The sequence below is a fragment of the Molossus molossus genome, unplaced genomic scaffold, assembly GCF_014108415.1.
Source record: "Molossus molossus isolate mMolMol1 unplaced genomic scaffold, mMolMol1.p scaffold_m16_p_18, whole genome shotgun sequence".
Taxonomy (NCBI): domain Eukaryota; kingdom Metazoa; phylum Chordata; class Mammalia; order Chiroptera; family Molossidae; genus Molossus; species Molossus molossus.
Genome location: NW_023425353.1, coordinates 64,491,639 through 64,508,884, shown reverse-complemented (window position 1 = coordinate 64,508,884; position 17,246 = coordinate 64,491,639). Strand labels below are relative to the sequence as shown.

General features: G+C 39.9%; 1 protein-coding gene across 4 annotated transcripts in view; it reads right to left on the bottom strand.

Moving 5' to 3' along the window:
* Window positions 1-17,246, bottom strand: part of RBM6 (RNA binding motif protein 6) — a 95,539-nt gene that overhangs the window by 61,194 nt on the left and 17,099 nt on the right. For all 4 annotated transcript variants that reach the window (XM_036266134.1, XM_036266135.1, XM_036266136.1 and 1 more), the window contains exons 3-5: window positions 12,938-14,219; window positions 10,311-10,400; window positions 7,958-8,027 (exon numbers count right to left, since the gene is read on the bottom strand). In XM_036266134.1, coding sequence (XP_036122027.1) covers window positions 7,958-8,027; window positions 10,311-10,400; window positions 12,938-14,219 — 1,442 coding nt within the window. The remainder of the gene's footprint in view (window positions 1-7,957; window positions 8,028-10,310; window positions 10,401-12,937; window positions 14,220-17,246) is intronic.

Genomic DNA, 17,246 nt, shown 5'->3' with positions numbered 1-17,246 from the left:
ATATATATTGGCTGGATGAATAAATCAATAAACAGATAATAACATTGTCCAATAGTTTCAAAGGTAGAGCCAGCCCTGGCCAAATGGTTCAGCTGGTTGGACCGCCATCCTGTACACCAAAAGGTTGCAGGTTTGATTCCTGGTCATACATAGGTTGTGGGTTCAATCCCCAGTGGGGGGCATGCAGGAGGCCAGGCCAATCGATGTTTTCTCTCATTGATATTTCTATCTCTCTCTCCCTCGCCTTTCCTCTATCTCTAAAAATCAATAAAGAAAAATAAAAATAAAAAAATAAAGTGTACAATTCAGTGGCATACTCACCAAGTTGTACAACTATCACCACTATCTAGTTCCAAAAAGGCTTGTATTTAAATTGGATAGAAAACCTAAGTGATAACCTAAGCAAGAAACATGGAAGCAGGTAAAAACTGCCTTAATTTACATTCTGAGGGCAGAGAATATAAACTAGAAAAGGGTGATCACAGATCAGATGTTCTGGTGCAAGGGAAAGTGAAAGGAAGAATTCAATGTTAGTTTAAAATCCTATATATAGTGTTTATGGATAGCCTCTATCTGCTGTCCATTGAAGGCAATTGTATAAATGACTTTTCCTCCCTGGACTGAAGCTGGAAGCCAAGGAGGCTCCTGCACTATTCAGGCTGACTAATACTCCTTTCTTCTTGCTATTCCAGCAGAGGAGACTCTTCAGTGAGTTCTTCTAACCACCAAAAGGCACAGGAAGCCCCTTACAACCTGGAAGACTCCACCAAAGCCACCTAAGCATTTGGTCAAGAGACAAGTGAGGACTGCAGAAGCCAGAAGCCACTCTACCTAGAGAAGAGCAAGGAACTCGGGCAAAGAACTGACAGAGGGCTGTAAACAGAGTTCAATCACCTTCCCCATCTCAGAGAGGCAAACCCTACCTCAGTTAAATAGCTCTGGGGAAAGAGGATACAGTCTGCCAATTAAAGCACCTGTTCATCACTGTCATGCTATATTCTCAAAACAAATATCTGCTCTACCTCTAGACATCATGTGTGGTTTAGGTAGAGACCTCCAAGGCTACATAGCCCAACCAAAAATGACCAGCTGGTGGTCCTTGTCTCCGAATAAAGTGATGCCTTGTAAAGCTGTCCCAATCTCAGATCCAGAATGAAACTATACCCAAAAGCCCCAAGGAAAAATAGCATGTGGGGAGCCCAATAAAAGGCAACAACATATTAAAACTCCCATGCCTAACCTAATGGGTTTCAACAAAGTAGCTTAAATTGAATGAGTCAGCTCCCAGAATAGAATATAAATTTCATCTTAAGTGTCAGGAAAGTTAACTATCCAAAAGAAAAAGGCTATTTTATAGGTAAATTAAACCAGTAACACCAAAGTAATCCCTTGAAATGAGGGTGAGGGTCACAAAACACCTACTCTCTAACAGAACCTTCTACACAAAGTCTTTGGGGTAGAAAACTCTAAAAATGGCCCTGGCCAGTTTGGCTCAGCAGTTAGAGTGTCGGCCTGCGGTCCGGAGAGACCCAGGTTCGGTTCCCGCTAAGGGCACGTACCTCGGTTGCAGTTTGTCCCCGGCCCTGGTTGGTCGTGCGGGTGGCAGCCACTCGATGTGTCCCTTCACATCGATGTTTCTCTCCCTCTCTCCCTTCCTCTCTCTCCCTCCCACTCTATCTGTACAAAAAATGGAAAAATATCTTCGGGTGAGGATAAAAAAAAAAAAAGAAAAAAAGAAAACTCTAAAAATGAAATAAATAAGGCAAATCTCAAGTAATTACAAAGATGACTAAATTAACCCCAGTTCTAGCACCTCCTCAAGGCTCGCCTGTTTCCTCCATCAACAAGCAACTCAGCCACAGGGTCCATCCACTGCCACAAGATTCACTCGATCCTAAAAATTGCTTCTTAGTTTCCCATTCTTCTTTTTAAAGCTCAGCCACCTTTCCTTAAATCTCATCTGTAACCACCCCCCACCCCCACCCGGGGTAATACCAAATCCTGATAAGACTCCTGGCTGAAAACAAGCACCTGCAATTTTAGAGCTATGACAAGTAAATGTGATATTTTCGGATTAGCCTATGGTCAGTTTTTTCCTAAGAACTAAAAACAGTTCCTAGTCTAGTCTGTAAATGCCAAAAATACTGCAAAAATATGTTTGCATTTTCCAACTCTAATTTGTTTTTTCTAAATGATGTTCGGCTGTTGTGTCTTTGGCTACTTCATTTAGGATACCATAAACTACGCATGGTTTCTATCATCAGTGTCAATTCATTTCACAATGGATTTCTGCTCCTACATTGAAAGATCCTCTCTGGGTTTTTTCTTCCTTTTCCTAAGGAAGGCACTTCTGTTTTATCAAAATGAAGGAAAAAACTCAAACCATTTCAATGGTGGACAATAAAAAGAGATAAAGCCTTAATAAACGCAGAGGGTACAGGGTGTCTCTAATACAATGTCACTTTCAGTATACCCAAAATGCTAGGGTAGGAGACCAGTGACCTGGTTATTGCAAATGCTCGCTTCCTAAGAAGAAATTTCCTTCCTAGGGCTACAGAAACTGTGTCCATTCACTATATGAACTGATAGAATCAAAGCACAATACTGCTTCTTCCTAATAATACCACCTTATTAACCTCTAACTTCGCAACACTAATTAATGAAACAGTCCTAAAATAATTCTGTAGCATTTCATTTACTATAGTTACATTCTATGTTTGAGACTTATTAGGAAACGTAATCCAGAAACTACATCATTTTTGCTTAAATGATACAAATTCCTTTGGAAAAAACACCACAGAAAGCTTTATACTGTATAGTATACAATACTGTATAGTCACTGGTTCAATTCCCAGTCAGGGCACATGCCCCAGTTGTAGCTCGATCCCCAGTGTGGACACTGCTGGTCCAGGACCCACTTTAAGAACCACTGCGCTATAGTCTACTTGTTGACAGAAGCTGTTCATTGTAGTCTTTACCTTTGCAAGATTTCTGCTGATCATTTAAAAATTAAATACATCAGCTTTACATTTGTTTTTCAACTTTTAATTGGAAATCATTTCAAAGTTACCTAAAAGCTGCAACAATTACAGTACAAAGAACACTCATATACTCTTTACCCAGATTCTTCTATTGATACATTTTATGTATGCACTTTATCAATTATTCTCTTTCTCCTTTCTTCATATACATCAAATATTTGTTTTCTAAACCATAAGAGAGAGATCTGCATACATCATGGTCATGTACTCCTAAAAAGTCACTGTGTATTTTTTAAGAATAAGGACGTACTCTTACATAACCACAGTATACCAACTTCAGTAAATTTAACATTGTTACACTACTTCCACAATATATAAAATAGTTCCATTATAGCCCCAAATCCCCTCATGCTTCCCCTCCCAACACCCTGGTAAGTACTATTTTCTATTCCTGTAATTTTGCCTTTTCCAGAATTTCATATAAATGAAATCATACAGTATGTTGTCTCTTTTAAAAATTATGATCAGCCCTGGCCAGTTTGGCTCAGTGATTAAGAGTGTCGACCTGCGGTCCAGAGAGACCCAGGTTCAGTTCTCACTAAGGGTATGTACTTTGGTTGCAGTTTGTTCCCGGCCCTGGTTGGGTCGTGCAGGTGGCAGCCACTTGATGTGTCCCTTTCACATCAATGTTTCTCTCTCTCTTCCTCTCTCTCCCTCCCGCTCTATCTGAATAAAAAAATGGAAAAATGTCCTCGGATGAGGATAAAAAAAAAAAGATCAAATGCAGATAACATAAAATGTACCATTTTAAAGTGTACAATTCAGTGGCATTAAGTACATTCACACTGTTATGCAACCATCACCACCATCTAGTTCCAGAACATTTTTTCACCCCAAAAGGAAACCCCATACTCATTAAGCAGTCACTTCCCATTTCCCTCTTCTCCAGCCCCTGACAACTACCAAACTGCCAATCTACTTACTATCTCTATGGACTTGCCTCTTCTGGACATATCATATAAACGGAACCACATGATACGTGGTCTGTTGTGTCTGGATTCTTTCACTCAGCATGTTTTCACGGTCCGCCCAAGTTGTAGCATGTGTCAGTACTTCATTTCTTTTTATGTCAGAGTGTAGAGCCTTTGGAGTCTAGTTTCTTTTGCTCAGCATAATGCCTGAGCTTCATCCATGCTGTTACATGCATGAGTAGTTTCTTCATTTTACTGTTTAGTATCATCCATTGTATACATACAAAAGTTTGTTTGTTCAGTCACCAAAAGACATTTCACTCCTGATACTCCTCCCAGAAATATAATTATGTAACGCAGGGTAATTTACAATGAAGGGGGGTTATAATATATTTGAAAATGGCAAAAAGAAAACTCAAATATACACAACACATGTAGGTTCACAATCCCTTATATGCAACTTTAAAGTCCAAAAATTCTTTAAATATCAAGTTTTTGGTAAATTTTCAGTGATGCCATCTAGAGACAAATCTAGACACTCCACTACACTGAGTCTCTTTATAGTCTTTTTAACAGTAGGCCTACAGTTTGCTGCAGAAATATTATGTCTGATATACATCCTACTGGGGTATATAAGTCATATATGATCTTATGGGCTACACTACTTTTCCACATTCAGAAAAATTTATAAGCTCATCTGACCCCACAGATTTTGGATCAAAATTGTGGCCCTGTACTTACACAGCTCTAAATAAGACAAAAATTCAACTGATAATTACTAGAGTCAATAATTAATCTGTTATAGACTAGCTCCCAATTACATCAACTAAAGGATGAACTCTACCCCACAACACCCCTCTTTTTTTTTTTTTTTTTATTATCCTCACCCAAGGACATTTTTGCATTTATCTTCAGAGAGAGCGGCGGGAGGGAGGGAGGGAGGAAGAGAGAGAGAGAAACATTGATGTGAGAGAGACACATCGAGTGGCTGCCACCCACAAGGCCCCAACCAGGGCCGGGGACAAACTGCAACCGAGGTATGCACCCTTAGTGGGAACCGAACCCAGGACTCTCTGGTCCATGGGCCAATGCTCTAACCACTGAGCCAAACCAGCCAGGGTCACAACACCCCTCTTGTGAGTAGTATCAATCCTGCATGGTCTTTGCAGGTTATCATACAGCCTTAAAAAAGTGAGTGCCACTTATAAAATCACCTTTCTACTGAAATTCACAATCTTTTAAAAAGTAAATGTTACAGTTCTCAAACATCTGATTGTTCCAAGGCATATTCTTCAGCAGATAATTAAGACAGCACAACCATGACACCTAAACCACCCTTTATTTATTTACTTTTAATCCTTACCAGAGGATATTTTTCTATTTATCTTCAAATAGAGTGGGAAGGAGAGAGAGGGAGGGAAAGAGAGAGAGAGAGAGAACATCGATGTGAGAGGAACACATTGACAGGTTGCCTCCTGCGTGACCCGGACCAGGGCCAGGGACTGAACCACAACAGACGTACGTGCCCTTGACCGGAATCGAACACGAGATTCAATCGGTCCGCAGGCCAATGCTCTACCACTGAGCCAAACCAGCCAGGGCCCTAAACCACCCTTTAATGCACTTCACTTCAGAAGAGATCACAGCGGCTCTCCACATACATCACAGACTCATTCACCCCATGCATACTGGGAACCTGTCAGTGCCAGACAGAGTATAAGCACTTAGGAAACAGGATGGACCAAGACAAACAAATCTCCTGCTGTCATGGAGCTAGCTCTCCAGTGGGAGGAATAAGACACTCAAAACAGCCCTGCCCTGTTTGGCTCAGCAGTTGAAGCATCAGCCGTTGGACCAAAGGGTCTTGAGTTAGATTCTCAGTCAAGGGCATGTTCCTAGGTTGCAGGTTTGATCCCTGTCCTAGTGTGGGAGGTATCCAATCAATGTGTCTCTTTCACATCGATGTCCCCGCCCCACCCCTCTCTCTCTTTCCTTCCCTTCATTCCACTCTATCTAAAAATAAAAAAAAGGGTGAGGATCAACCAAAAGAAAAAAAGAGACACAAAACCACTGAGGGCCAAGAACTAAACCTCAGAAGACAAGTAAAGATCAGAGGGAAGAGCAGTGCAAAGGCCCTGACAGAGAAAGAAGCCTATATTGGTCAAGGACTAGAGAAAAGGTCAGTATGGCTAGAGCATAATAAGGAAGGTGAAGAGCAGTACAGGATGAGGTCAAACAGCCAAGGGCCAGCTCATGCAGGGCAAGGAGCTGGGACTTTCTTCCAAGAGAGATGGGAGGCCATTAGAGGATTTTAGGCATGAGAGTAACATGATCTAACTGGTATTTTCAAAAGTTCACTCTACTTGCCACACAGAGATGCAACACAGATAACATGGGACTAGTAACCCAATCCTTTCATTAAAAAAAAGAAAAGAAATATCTATATATTATCATCATTTCATATAATAAAATACCAAGAAAAGACTGCATTTCCTGAAAATGATTTCACATGTGTATCAATTTCTTCAGTCGGCCAATTATGATTCCAATAGCTACCACAGCCAGCAAATTTAAGAACATCTTTTGTGAACCCTATACATTAATATAAGTTGTATTCTGTTAATAAATCTGACAATATAAATAGAAAGTCACTAAGTACTGAAGAAGAGTTTAAATTGCTGTTATTTAAACATCTTTTCTTTCCTAAATATACCAATACTTAATGAAAGCAGTTTATAAAACAAGATCAAAGCTGAAGTTATTGCCCTATTACATTTAAAAAGCAACTGCAGCCTATAAACTCTACTTTAGGTCCCAAAGAAACAGTAAATCAAGAAAGTGTGTATGAGACACATGCAAAACAAACAAAAATAGTAAGTGAAGTGTGTAAGAACAACAGAAGAACTCTTAGTCATGTTTCCACAAATTCAGAGTTGCTTTTAAAACAAAGAAATGATTAGCTTTCTGAGAAATAATGCTTCTGAGTTTGTTATCAAATTCCAGAAAAAATATCTCTGGACTTAATGTAAGTTTACTTCAGCACCAAATTGTTTCAAGCACAAAATTTTATTTTGTGGCTAGTTTTCCTCCGCAGAACCAATCTGAAGAAGAAGCTATCTAGTTAATGCAAAAATTTTATTCCATGGTAAACTGTTTAAAAGTAAGCTACATCCTCAAAAATATGGCATGCTCTTACTTGAAGAGTTCTTTAACTTGGATTACTAAAATCTAATTCTGTAAAAAAATTAATGTTTTACTTCCTTCAATTTACAATTCTGTAAAATAGACCACTTAAAGATGACCTCAGTTTTTAAACCATTTCACGTTATGTAATCCTAAAAATACTGGTCAAATACTGGTCACTTCCCTTTTGACTACATTTCTTTCTTGTAATAAGATTTAAAGGAACTTGGTACTCTCAAATATTAGGAGGATATTCTGAAAAGTTTAATCTGCAGTTCAGACCACAGAACACAAAGGTCAAAGATAAAGTTCCTCTGGATCTATTTATGGGTTTAAACAAACTAGCTGTTGCAGCACTCTGTTTTCAGAGCAAGAATGAAAATTCAAGAAATCACTAATTTGTACAATTTCTCTGGAAAGTTGTAATTTCATGCTGAAGCAAGAAAATGTAAACTTTTACATAGAGTAAGTTTATTAAATCCTACTAGGCTCCATCGTAAATATTCCACCACCATCAAGAACATAAACAGCAAGATCAAAGATTTAATTAAATAAAATGTATTCAGGGAGAAATGCTGCAACACTCACTTTGTATCTCATAGGCACTCAGAACAACTGGAACGTGCTTCCTCGCTCATGTGGACAAAACATCCACTAAGAATCACAGCTAAGACTAGAGCTGGCTGTTACTTGAAGGCACCAACAGAAGGCTTCTGGAAATTTTGATTGTGGTTTCTTAAAAATTTTTTGAGTAACACACAATGCAGAAATCTAACAAAGACCCCTTCTAACCCAAGGTCACATGCATAATAAGAAACTCACCTGTGTTATACTCCTTCAACTGCACATCCTTTACAGGCATGTCATCCAGAGTCCGAAAGGCATTAAGAATCTGCAAGAATATAGTATTTACAGTAATGATACAAATCGTAATCAAATACTGAATACTAAATTTTCCCTCCTGGTTTTTATTCTACATACTTTAAAGCTATGATTATTTTATAAATGCACTTTGGCATTCAAAAACTGTTGAATTGGCCCTGGCCAGTTTGGCTCAGCAGTTAGAGTGTCGGCCTGCGGTCCGGAGAGACCCGGGTTCGGTTCCCGCTTAGGGCACATACTTCGGCTGCAGTTTGTCCCTGGCCCTGGTTAGTCGTGCGCGTGGCAGCCACTCGATGTGTCCCTTCACGTCGATGTTTCTCTCTCTCTCTCTCCCTTCCTCTCTCTCCCTCCCACTCTATCTGTACAAAAAATGCAAAAATATCCTCAGGTGAGGATTAAAAAAAAACAAAAAAACTGTTGAATTGCCTGGCCGGGGTGGCTCACGGGTTGAGCATTGACCCGTGCACCAAGAGGTCGCCAGTTCGATTCCCAGTCAGGGCACATGCCCAGGTCATGGGCCAAATCCCCAGTGGGGGGCATGCAGGAGATGGCCAATCAATGTTCTCTCTCATTGGTGTTTCTATCTCTCTCCCTCCCTCTCTAAAATCAATAAAGAAAAAAAAAATTTAAAAAAACAAAAACAAAAACTGTTGAATGAGTCCTGGCCAGTGTGACTCAGGGGTTAGAGCGCTGGAATACGCACTGAAGAGTCTCGGGTTCAATTCCTGACCAAGGGCACTTACCTGGGTTGCAGGTTTGATCCCCAGACTTGGTCAGGAGGCAACCAATCAATGTTTCTCACATCAACGTTTCTCTCCACCCACCCACCCACCCCCACCGGGTTCCCCCACCTCCCTTCCACTCTCTCTGGAAGTCAAGGAAAAAATATCCTTGGGTGAGGATTAACCAAAAATAAAACAACAAAAAAACTGTTTAATGAGTCAAACATAATAGTCAATTTAAAAAAGGCAGAAGAGCCTAACAGTCATGAACTCAAGCCTGAGCTATGAAATCAGACTCACTGGGTTCCAAGCCTCTCCTGCTCACCCACTGTGTAACCTTGCAGTGGCCAGTTTCTTGTGTGTTAAACATGAGATGACAACTGAACTAATTCCAGCCCAGGGCCACGGCACTTAACTCCCTCAGCCTGGTGGGTTCTTCCCCCACCTTCTGGGCTGTTTGTTCTTCTCACTGCATTCAGTCCTGGGCTCAGATGTCACTGCCTCAGTGATGACCTTCTCTAACACCCGATCTAAATAGTCCCTACTCCAGTGATGCTCTCTGGAGCTTTATGTTAGTTTTCTTCAGAGCATTTATCACTGCCTGAAATTATCTACCTTTTGCTTACCATTTTACTTATCCAGAGAGGCAGTGACTTTATAATATTCACTGCTATATCACTCAGTGCTTAGAACAGTGCGTGGCATACAGGACTGCTTAATATTTGAAGTGAATGAATTAAGAGTACCTTTTCGCCCTGGCCGGTTTGGCTCAGCGGTTAGAGCACTGGCCCACGGACCAATGAGTCGCGGGTTCGATTTTGGTCAAGGGCACGCACCTCGGCTGCAGTTCGTGCCCGGCCCTGGTTGGGGTCGTGTGGAAGGCAGCCACTTGATGTGTCCCTTTCACATAGATGTTTCTTTCTCTCTCTCTCCCTCCCTCCCACTCTATCTGAACAAAAAATTGAAAAACGTCCTGGGGTGAGGATTAAAAAAAAAAAGAGTACCTTTTCATAGTCCATTGTAATATTTAAATGAACTAATGCTTGTAAGCATCATATAATGTCTGACACAGAGTAAGCACTAAGCACTATTTGTTCTTGTAATATTCCGACCAAATTCTTCCATGTGTTCAGCCATAATTTTAGTCAGTCAGTCCTTTAACATGAGGAGTTAGGAAGCTCCCAATTTTACTACTGTAAAAGAACTGCATCTTTATGTATGCAGTCCAACCTTCCCTCTTGGATTAGGCCCTACTGGATGATTATCAGGTCTGAGGACAGCAATCATTTGTCATAATATTTACAAACCTCACCTTAGTGAGCATATGCATAACTGGTGAAACCTGAATGAGCTCTATGATGGTGCCAAAGCCAGTTTCCTGGTTTAGCTATTGTACTACAATAATACAAGATGTGAACACTGCCAAATGCTGCATGAAGAATGCCCCAGGCTTCCCTGTAGATTTCTTTGCACCTTCCTGTGAATCCATAATTTTTCAAAATAAAGTTTTAAAAAATTTTTAATTGACCAAAAAAAGGCAAAAGTAACAAGAAAAGGAAAAAGACACTTACCTCTTCTTTTGTGGCATTTTCAGGCACCCCACTTAATTGAATAAGCTTGCTTGGTTTCTCCTCACTTGGGCCAGTCCTATAATCTTGATCCTTAAACCCAGAATAAAAAATTATTTCAGAAATATATATATGTTAGTACAAAATGAAACTGAACATAAAATACAGGTAGTCAGGATCAAAAATCAAATTGATTTGTATCCTGTAAAGATATGAAAAACTGTAATTTTCTCTGTTTTTCTGTGTTCCAAAATTTGATCTTAAATCATTAGAATACAGTGTGCTAAGACGAAGGCTCACTGAAGGAGTCTTAAAAGAGTAAAAGCAGAATGTTAAGAAAAACAACATTGCACAGGACTTTTATAATCAGGAAAAAAACACAAATAAAACATTCTCAAAATTATAATTTTCTTTTCTTAAATGAGAAAATAGCAAAAGAAAAAAAGAAATTTAAGCCAGATCTATAAACAAATTCCAGAAAAGTAAAAAGGCATCACCTGACCACACAACTTAGTACAATTCGGAGAAAGGTACATTTTCCATATTCACAAAGGTCTCAGCTCCAATTGATTTATCTTCATTTAAAAATTTTATCAAGGATTTAACTTTTGAGAAAGTTTCCTAATACCAAAGTGACCACACTTCCCTGTTATGTCAACTGTCCTGGCATAACTGTCAATAATGTCCTCTTTTACTCTTGAAAGTGTCCTAATTTTAACAATAAATTATATGGTCACCCACCTCTAACATTCTCAAAAGTCATTATTTGGTTAGCACGTCTTAGAATTACTGTCCAAAAATAACAGAAACCTAAGTAGACATGGGTACGATCTATTTAAAAAGATAGTATTTTCGTCCTGGCCGGTTTTGCTCAGTGGTTAGAGCATGCACCTCGGTTGCAGTTTGTCCCCAGCCCTGGTTGGTCGTGTGGGTGGCAGCCACTCGATGTGTCCCTTTCATGTCAATGTTTCTCTCTCTCTCTCTCTTCCTCTCTCTCCCTCCCACTTTACCTGAACAAAAAATGGAAAAATGTCCTCGGGTGAGGATAAAAAAAGATAATATTTTCATTGTCCAACTGCAAACATAACTCTCCTCACTTAGATTACATGTATATTAGATTATATAAATTCAATATTTAAGTCAATTAAGTTAACTGCAAGAAGATACTTGCAACATTATTATCACCCCCTCATGACTACCAAAAGATTACTAAGTATTCCCTAAATGAATTTAAATAATAAAATATCCCAAAACAGCCACAAGGCCTGATCTGCAGAATTTGAGAGAATCAATTCACAAAAACAGATACTTTCAATACTCCAAGACATTTAAATCAGCACCATAAAGCAAAATACTGAAGAGATAAACATTAAAAATATTATTTGAGTCTGGCTGGTGTGGCTCAGTGGTTGAGCGTCGACCCATGTACCAAGACGTCTCCGGTTCAATTCCTAGTCAGCACATATGCCCAGGTTGTGGGCCCAATCTCCAGTGGGGGGCATGCAGGAGGCGGCCAATTGATGTTCTCTCTCATGGATGTTTCTCTCTCTCTCTCCGTCTCCTTTCCTCTCTCTCTAAAAATCAATAAAGGAAAAAAAAATTTGTTTTAATATATTATTTGAACCCAGGCTAGTTTGGCTCAGTAGTTAACAGCATTGGTCTGCAGACCAAAGAGTTGAAGGTTTGCCCTGGCCAGTTTGGCTCAGCAGTTAGAGCATCGGCCTGCGGTCTGGAGAGACCCGGGTTCGGTTCCCGCTAAGGGCACGTACTTCGGTTGCAGTTTGTCCCCGGCCCTGGTTGGTCGTGCGATGGCAGCCACTCGATGTGTCCCTTTCACATCGATGTGTCTCTCTCTCTGTCTCTTCCTCTCTCTCCCTCCCACTCTATCTGTACAAAAAATGGAAAAATGTGCTCGGGTGAGGATTAAAAAAAAAAAAAAAAAAGAGTTGAAGGTTTGATTCCCAGTCAAGGGCACATACCTGGGTTGCAGGTTCAATCCCCAGCCCGTTGGGATCGTGCAGGAGGCAACTGACTGATGTTTCTTTTTCTTTCTCTCTCTCTCTCTCTCTCTCTCTCTCTCTCTCTCCCTCCCTTCTACTCTGTCTTATAAAAATTTATATATATATGTATATATATATATATACACACACACACACACATATAAATATATACATATGTACACATATATATGATTTGAGCTGAGGGCCCTTTATCTAGAAATGTACATTCCATTCTTGAGTACACATTTTGCTTTTTAATGTCTATACAAAAAGAGCCCTGGCCAGTTTGGCTCAGCGGTTAGAGCGTTGGCCTGCGGTTCAGAGAGACCCGGGTTCGGTTCCTGCTAAGGGCATGTACCTCGGTTGCAGTTTGTCCCCGGCCCTGGTTGAGTTGTGCGGGTGGCAACCACTCGATGTGCCCCTTTCACATCAACGTTTCTCTCTCTCTCTCCTACCACTCTATCTGATAAAAAAACAAAAAAAATGTCCTCGGGTGAGGATTAAAAAAAAAATCATAATAATGTCTATAATACAAGGAGAGATCCAGGACTAATGGTCCTGGACTTTATACTTCATCCGTCAGAAAAGTCTTATGAAAAAGCAAAAAAGCAATTCACTCCATTCACATACCTGAAGCTCCTGTTGGGCATCTCGAGAAGCTTTGCCCTCTGGAAAAGACTTGCTCTGGCAATAGCCAAATATCTGGCTTCCTGGCAGCCTGTGATCCACATCACGGTATTCCATGCTTCTGTAGTCAGTGTCTTGCTGGCCAAGAAAGTCCAGACCACCTTCTTCTTTAAATAAACCAGAATCAGAACTCTGTTTTTCACCTCCAGAAGGCTGTGACTTGTCTTGGTCTTGAAGTGGACTTTGGCTGTTCTGAAAGTCTGACGAAGACTCGTGTTCAAAGGCCACACCTTGTGTTTCTCCTTCTCCCGTTTCTGAATGCTCAAATTCTCCCTTCTGAATGCCAAAAGCAGGCCTTTCTGTTGTGTGGTCAAGTGTGGATTCTTCTCTCTTGTTCACATTCATACCAGAATGTTCTCTATCTTGTGTAGAGGGCTGAATGTAATCCAAAATATTTGGATCCACAGAGGGCATCTCCCTACCCTTAAATTCCATACACGTTCCCACCTCTCTGCCCCTAAAGTCCTGATCAGTCCTGGACCGGTGTCTACCTCTGAAATCTGAATGTGGTGTATCCCTGTCCCTAAAGTCTAGTTCACTAGTACCTGAACCTCGGCCTCTAAAGTCCACCTGTGTTCCGTCTTTGTCCCTGAAGTCCAAATCAGATACATCTCTATTCCTAAAATCAGAACGAGACTGATCTCTGGTCCTGAAATCCAAATCTGATAAATTTCTTCCCCTAAAATCTGCATGAGATCCATCTCGGCCTCGGAAATCTAAATCATAAGTGCCCCGGCCCCTGAAGTCAGATGGGGGAGCATCCCTACCTCTGAAGTCAACAGTGTGAGCATCCCTGTCTCTGTAGTTCATGTGAGATGTTTCCCTACTTCTGTAATCCATAGAAGTACCATTGCCTCCCCTATAGTCCATAGGTGGTCCTTCTCTATCCCGAAAATCCCCCGAATGTATGTCCCTACCTCTAAAGTCCAATTGTGATGAATCTCTGCTCTGGAAATCGGAAGATGAAAAATCTCCACCCCTGAAATCATGTCCAGATCCCTCCCCTCCTCTATAGTCACCATGTAGTCCTTCTCTAGCTCCATAGCTGAAAGAATGCTCCTCTACATTTGCAAAGGGAGGCCCCGAATGCCCCTGGAAATCAAAGGGAAGTGAATCTCTGCCAGGAAAGTTGCCAGAGTGTCTCTCTTGAGCATGACTCTTAAGGGGAGGAGGAGGAGGATAATCCCTGTTCCACCCGGGAGCAAACCTTTCTTCTTGGCTCCCACTGTAGAAACAAAGACAGTGTTATTCATATTGTCCAGAGAGTTTGAAATCTACACACCAGCATATTCTTCTCTAATCACAGCACATTCTTCTGTAAATATATTTTTTTTTGGCAGAGTTCTGTAACAAGGTCCTAGATCTGCAGAAAACAGCAAGGTTTTGCTATTTTAGGACGAAGTGGTGGAGTAAACTTTTATGCTCCCATTTCAGAACACGAGGAAAGTCAACACAAGGTTTTCAACATGACTGCTGCAGAAAAAGCTTTCACCCAGTCCTGCAACAGGGAAAATCCGCAACACCAGATAAGCTAGCAATGGTGACACACTACAGAAATTTCCATTTCCTACAGCCAGGGAACTTAAAATTCCAAGAGCAACATGATGATTCCTATACATCAGAAAAATCAATGCACTGTAAATTTTTTAGTCAGTTTCAAGAGGTGTCTTTCTCAGTGCTGCATAAGGAAGAACATTCCAAAATATGTGAATACAGCTACAGCACGGACACCACCCAATCAGAATGGATGTAGGCCCAAAATGAAGGAACACCGGCTGTAAATAACCAGTAGGAGCATACCAGTGTACACCAGCTGAGCGCCGCCCCTGGCTGCACCTAAATCCCATTTCTACAATGGCTTCACCTAGAAGCACTCTCACCTGGTCCCTATTATTATAACTACCCAAGGGTATATTCCAGAAGGCAGCATAAATCATGCCACAAAGCGTGTATATATAAGTCGACTAACCCAAGCAACAGCATCTAGGAGCTGAAAGGGACCTAGAGAGAGCATTAGGCCTTCAAACATTATTCCCAGGTCCCAAAATAAAGAAGCTGATATTCCAGATTCTAATGCTTTATGCTAACTTTTCACAGTAATAAATATATTTAAAAATAGTATTAAATTCACATTCTCAGTTTATAGACTCAGGTGATAAATGAGAACTGTCCCAATCTTTTATCCTACCCAACTTCTGCCCTTTGCTTAACCTCCAGGTCATTTTATTTTTTTATTTTATTTTTTTCCAGGTCACATTACATTGTTTTGGCTTTGATAAAAGTTTGGAGAGTTTAAGTAAGCAATTAGATACCCAGAATTCTGACCTTGAAGGGGACAGGAGGATGTGAATAGGAAAAACATAAAATGATCTGAAAGGTTATCTGGTATTTAGCAATAAAACAAAAATACTCCTTCCAGAATATATAGGTTCTATTATATGATCCTTCTGAACTCAAACTACATCATTATACTAGAAAGAATCAAAGAACAACTGATTCAGGGTCACTCAGTTCAAGAGAAACAGTAAAGTAATAGAAATTTAACAACAGCAACCTAAACAGTAGTTATGCATATTTAATGAATTTTCAGAACATGATGACTTCCATTAACATTAGTTATACCTATGGTTCATCACAATAGGAGCAAGTTTAAATGTTCTTCATAAATAATACAATTTAACACTAAAATTAAGACATTACCGTTAACTGTAATATCTCCCATATTTAAAATCATTCAAATCCCAATAGTCAGCTTGCAGGAAGACTTAAGCCTCAGCAGACACCCATAGGACAAGTGCTGAGGAATCTACATGCTTCCTGACCAGAACACATCCAACACTGGTTTTAAATACTGCCCTAAGGATTATCTTACCCTATTAAACTGAGAAGATCAGATAGTTCTACAGTAACCTACTATATTAGGGTTGTCAGAACTGCATTTTATATAGACTATTGAAGAAAAAGTTCTATTAATATAACACAGCAGTGCCTATGAAAATAATTTTTAAATAAATTAAAAAATTGTAAGAAAAGTTGTTAAAATGAAATATAAAATAATCTTCCTGCAAAAAACTTTTTAAAAAAATCCAAATTAGGTCCTGGCTGGTCTGGTTCAGTAGCTAGAGCATCAGCCTGCAGACTGAAGGGTCTCAGGTTTGATTCCGGTCAAGGGCATATACCTGGGTTGCAGGTTTGATCCCCGACCCTGACCCATGGTTGTGTAGAAGGTAACCAATCAATGTGTGTCTCTCACACTGATGTTTCTCTCTCTCTCCCTCCCTCCCTTCCACTCTATGTAAAAAAAAAAAAAAAAAAAAAAATTAATGGAAAAATATCTTCAGGTGAGTATTAACCAAAATAAATAAATATCCAAATTAGTTCCTGAAAAAGTTAAGCTATATAAATTATGTCTCCCTTCTAGTCAAAGATCTTAAAAATTAGCATGTAATGCCCTGGCAGAGCATCGGCCTGTGGACCTAAGGGTCTTAGGTTCGAATCCTGTCAAGGGCATGTACCTGGGCTGCAGGTTCGATCCCCAGCCCTGATCAGGATTATTCAGGAAGCAACCAATTAATGTGTGTCTCTCACATCAATGTCTCTCTCTCTCTCTAAAAATCAATGAAAAAATATCCTCAAGTGAGGATTAAACAAAGAAACAAAAAAAAAACCAAGAGCCTGACTTGTAAAATAATCACTCATACACACAAGTAAAAAGAATAGATTACAGCTATTCTACTTGTGGAGTAGCCTACTTTCTTTGTCACTGCTTCACTAATAAATTCACTTTCACTTTAAACTAAAAAAAAAAGAATAGGTTACAATCTAAATATACAAAAATGTTCAGGAATAAGCTCACTGATCTAGACTAGGGATGGGCAAACTTTTCCCATAAAAAGCCAGATAGTAATTACATTAGTCGCTGTCACAACTATTTACCTCTGCCATTGTAGCATGAAAGTCACTACAGACAACTTGTAAATGAATGATCATGGCTGTGCTCCAATAAAATAAAAACAGGCTATGGGCTATAGTTTGCTGACCACTGATCCAGACCTTAATATTTTGAAAGAAAAAACATACCCAGCATCACCACCACTGTTTTAAATTAAAGATCACTGAGCAGAAAGTAAAGACCCCCATCATTTAGTATTTATGAAACACTAGCTTTACCAAATAGTATATGGATTTTTAAAAATTCAATTCTCGCCCGGCCAGTATGGCTCAGTGGTTGAGTGCCAATCCATGCACCAAT